This window comes from Humulus lupulus, chromosome 3 (genome assembly GCF_963169125.1).
Source record: "Humulus lupulus chromosome 3, drHumLupu1.1, whole genome shotgun sequence".
Lineage (NCBI taxonomy): Eukaryota > Viridiplantae > Streptophyta > Magnoliopsida > Rosales > Cannabaceae > Humulus > Humulus lupulus.
In genome coordinates this window covers 230,093,556-230,098,159 of record NC_084795.1, presented here as the reverse complement: position 1 = coordinate 230,098,159, position 4,604 = coordinate 230,093,556, and the positions used below count along the sequence as shown (strand labels likewise).

At 32.4% G+C, this 4,604-nt stretch overlaps 1 protein-coding gene across 1 annotated transcript; it reads right to left on the bottom strand.

The window, feature by feature from the left end:
• Positions 1–946: 946 nt before the first annotated feature.
• On the bottom strand, positions 947–4,178 carry LOC133825449 (nicastrin-like). Its single transcript, XM_062258387.1, has 9 exons — positions 4,128–4,178; positions 3,827–3,912; positions 3,473–3,736; positions 2,502–2,579; positions 2,222–2,293; positions 2,031–2,104; positions 1,421–1,553; positions 1,246–1,317; positions 947–979 (listed from the first exon to the last, which is right to left on the bottom strand). Exons 2-9 carry the CDS (start codon positions 3,827–3,829, stop codon positions 947–949), a joined length of 729 nt encoding a protein of 242 aa, XP_062114371.1. The 5' UTR covers positions 3,830–3,912; positions 4,128–4,178.
• Positions 4,179–4,604: the final 426 nt, after the last annotated feature.

Genomic DNA, 4,604 nt, shown 5'->3' with positions numbered 1-4,604 from the left:
ATAAGCATAATAGAAAACAAAATGAAGATTCAAACAAAGCTTGGGAACAACTGCAAGATGAAAACTAAAATAAATAAATAATATAACAAGTGAATGCAAAGCCAATCCCATAACTATCATATAAACTATAACTTACCAAAGCTATAAATAAGAAAAGAGAATACAATGCAAATAAAATCAAACTTGTCAAACAACTTGCTGCCATTAGAGAATACAGTGAATGTATATCAATATGTTTCAGTATATTTGTATTTTACTGTTTTAACAAGTTAATAATGAGTTCATACAACCTTGTAAAGATAAGGCAGTAGAAGAGGTATAGAAGAAATTTCTGCTTGAGTTTCACATACAATAAATTAAGTATTCTAACAGTTAAATTGTGTCTGAAGTTAGCATAATATTATAACAAAAATAAAAGTAAGAGAAGTAATAAAATATGAATATAGATATGAATATAGTAGACAATTTTATAGAGAGAGCAACAATTATAATATGAGATTCAGATTCAGATTTTACCCAAAATTGCAGAAAAAAAAAAGATGAGACTTGGATTTCTAGAGAAAATCTAAAATGACAGAGAGAGGCTCAAATTTTACACCTTAAATATGAAATGTTGAAATGAGATAGATAAATGCTTCAATACAAGGGAAAAAAATTGCAGAACAGAGATTGAAAAGAAGATTCCTACATTTTAATAAAACAAATGACAAAACAGAAGTGCAGGCACATCCTTTGTTGCCTTATTATTTATATTTTTTCTAGTACATTTTTTTAATGAAGTGAACAATTTTCTCTCTTTAAACCAACAAGAATAACTAAATAATGGATTGGGCAGATAACATCAAAGACAACCTCAGCATGCAGTATAGATGCGAGGATGTTAGCCTTTTATTATAGAGCTTTTACATTGCCTAAGAGGGACAAGTGTAATAAGGAGAGGCCCCACTTACATGTCTAAAGACGTATTGAAAATCATATACTATTAAAATCAAGACAAGCAATATAAAGACAATGAATAAGATAACACACAATCACTTGAATATAGTATAGTCTTCATAAATCGGATTGATGAAAATGTGATCACTGAAAAAGAAAATACTTTTTTGCCAAGTTAAGAGACGACAAAGCCACTAGAACAATGTCTTCCCATATATGGAAGAAAAAAAAAACATTACGAAGGCACTATATCAAGGAACTCTTATAAGCACTTTTTTTTAAAGGAACTCTTATATACATCTCACTCACCTTTTTATTAAGGTCATGGAAAGCCTCCAAATGTGATAGTGCATCGCCCGCTGCCAAGAGTGCAATCATGCCCTAAAATCATTCCACAAAAATGTTAATTAAGGGTTTCCTAAACTTCAGAGATGTAATATCACATTTCAACATGGAAAGCAACATGATAAGACTTAAAACTTACTGATATTGGGGAGTCTGCACCAAGGCTTTTGTCACGGAAAAATGAAGCCGAATCCATTGACGCCACAGTCAATATAATAGGCTTACCCTGATCTAAGGAGGAGATATTAAGCGGAGGAAGTGATGACCAAACACTGCCCTTCATAATTATGAGCAATAGTTAAATTCAAAGTAATTTAGGAAGGTCAAAAGAATAAAGATAAGAAGAAATGTGTTGATCTTCTAAATATGTGTTTCAAACACTGAAAGTTGATGGAAGTAAGTTTCAGCATCAAAGATTTGAATCCTACAAAGCTCAACTATAGGCCAACATACATATTCTTTTGACCTCCCCTGTACAAATAAAACTGAGAAAAAGAATCCCATGAAATCTTCCCCACTCAAAACAATAAATACACACACACACACACACACATATATAGTTACATATAATAATATAAAATCTAATAAGAAAGAAAATGAAAACCAAGCCAATGAGAATAAGGACTACATTCTAAAATACAAGTCAGATTTCGAACTCAAAAGAGAGATGAGACACAAATACAAATCGTGAACCACATTTAGAGCTGTTAGACTTCATTATGGATGCCAACAAATGCAAAATGAGTTACCTGTATCCCCCTAATGGAAGGCAGGTCTCCTCTTTCAAACAAGATTCTGAATCACGAGTTCCAGCTTTCACTGTCTAATCAAAACAAATGTATCACAGATTCCTTGAAAACATCATTAAGCCAACAACCAAAAAATGTCTGCGAGATAAAGTCAATAAAATGCACTAGAAAGTTAAAAACAAACAAGCTACCTGCATCACAAGATCAAACTCAGCCACAACAGTGGTATAAGATCTCTGTCTCTTCAAAATTTCTTCAGAAACCTGCATATGAGTGACATCAAAAAGTTTATTAACAATAAACTAAAGCTGCCAAAAAATTGTCTTGTGGTTGGGGGGGCAAACATCAACAACAATTAAATACAGTCCATTAATATGAAAATTGAAATAACTAGACTTTTTCTTTTAAAAGTGGTTTCACTTCTTCAGTGGACGGTACAAAATGAAAACCAAATGAAATGACACTTACTACCTCTTGGATGGTCTTCGTACTACTCTCCGAGAGCAAGAATACAGGAAAATCATACTTGTTCCACAATATACCAGATCCCTGAAAATGTGGAAGGAAGTTGTTGGTCCAATATATCAAACAGAATGTTAAAAGATGAAACACGAACAATACATTAGATAAGTTTGGCATTTATAACCAGTAAAAGTAAGGAGTATATAATGTTCTAACTTTTAATATGTGAAACACATTGATACTCACCTAAACAAATGTGACAGGTAGAATTTAAGTTGTTCCATGTTCTTCAAGTAGTATAATAAAGGTAAGAAAAAGATATATTCAAATTTTACTTAAAACACAAATAACTTATACAACCTCACATTGTATAAACACTCGTTGAAATTCCTGTATTATGTGACCAGCAAAAGCACACAGGCCCCTTATGGAGATGAGGCTGTGGGGCTTTGTAGTCTGGCATTAAACATGAAATAATAACCCATATTTTGCACTTTTGCTTGGAAAAGAACCATATATGCAAATAATTAGGATAATAATTACAATCTATGAGTTCCTAAATAGAAATCAATAGAACTTTAACAACCAACCTTCCTCTACAGTAACTGAAGTTGAATATTTTTAGTGATTAGACATGAGGGTCCAACACAGATGGAAACTTGATGCTCACGGAAGTTAGCTAAAGATGACTAGTCCTATAACATATAGCATGGTAGTAGAAATAAAACTCTGAACAGAAAAAATGTCACCCTTACGAAAATATTATCAAAGAGCTTATGCTGAAAAAGTTGTATGTAAGGTGTGGTGCATAAAAGAAAGGTAGACTATCAAATGTCTAATACCCCATTCTAATATAGCACGCATATAACTATATATTCAACTCATGAGGATAATAAAAATATGTTATAGAGAATAATTAACAAAATTAATTATTTGTTTACTCCTTAAATAAGATAAGTGATTTCAAATAGCATACTCACGTGCTTTCTTTTCCGCAATTGATTTGTTTGGCTACCATTAGCATGGCAGGCGGGAGTGTAGATGCTATATGGATCAATGTCGCCAAGTTCTTCAGAAGCAATTTCGAGAACCTTATCACATGAACTCGAGGAGTGTATAAATGGCTGAGAAACACATAGAAGGTTTAGTAATTTGTATGTCTCGTCAGATATCAAGCCAGCTGACCACATGAATTGGAAAAGCCCCAAGTGATCATGGTGATCGTCAGTTAAAGCATTTCCCACCTGCATTAAACAGATATCTTAGCTCTCTATTTCATCACATGATACATAAGAACCTGGGATTTTTCCTAGAGAAATTAATGAAACAAGTACCATATAACCCTTCAGATTAATGGCTTTTTCCTTTGTTGCAGAGTTGTGTTTTACAATTGCCTGGCTCAGCTGAGGAACATAATGTCCTAGTACATAGATGCCCACAAAGAAAACCACAATTCAAACAAAGTATTGATGATATATGAATATACGTGTGCATAAAATATAATTAGTATGAAGAAATTGGAGAACTGATTGGCTCAACCATGAATTCAACAAATGAATTTTGAGATACTTGTTACTAATGCCTACACAGCTTAATCCATTAAATCAACATAAAACGAGTTTGAAGGTTAATCACCTGCATAGCTCTCTCCTGTAATATAGAAGTCCCTTCCTTAAGGACTACTAATCACTATGAATATTACCCACCTTTAGCTAAAGAAATAAATAAGATGCCCAGAGATTGCAAACAGACAAAAATGCAAGTACGATTCAGTCATTTGGTAAGCAATTTAAACTTTTACTTGAACCATCAAATTCCTCGCGAAGTTTTGACATAAAATTCTCATTCATTTGGCCTCTTTACCTCACTCATTTGTTCAATAAAGCAAATGACTCAAAATTAACATTGTTATGCACATGTGCAAATACTAATGTGAACTCAAAAGCATAATTGACTATTTATGCTTATTTCAGATTTCCTTAAATAACACCCCTTAAAAAATAAAATTAAATTAAAATTAAAAAACATCAAAATACACTCAATATAGGATTCTAAAGAGCTGCCAAAATGGGAACCAAAATATAAACCAAAATAGGATTCTAATGTGGGCAT

What these genes read in the sequence shown, in the direction of transcription:
- LOC133825449 (XM_062258387.1), bottom strand. An exon ending in GTACGAAGACCATCCAAGAG is followed by an intron (nt 2,294 to 2,501) that starts GTAGTAAGTGTC and finishes ACTCATATGCAG; the next exon opens with GTTTCTGAAGAAATTTTGAA. An exon ending in GTGCAGACTCCCCAATATCA is followed by an intron (nt 1,318 to 1,420) that starts GTAAGTTTTAAG and finishes GAATGATTTTAG; the next exon opens with GGCATGATTGCACTCTTGGC.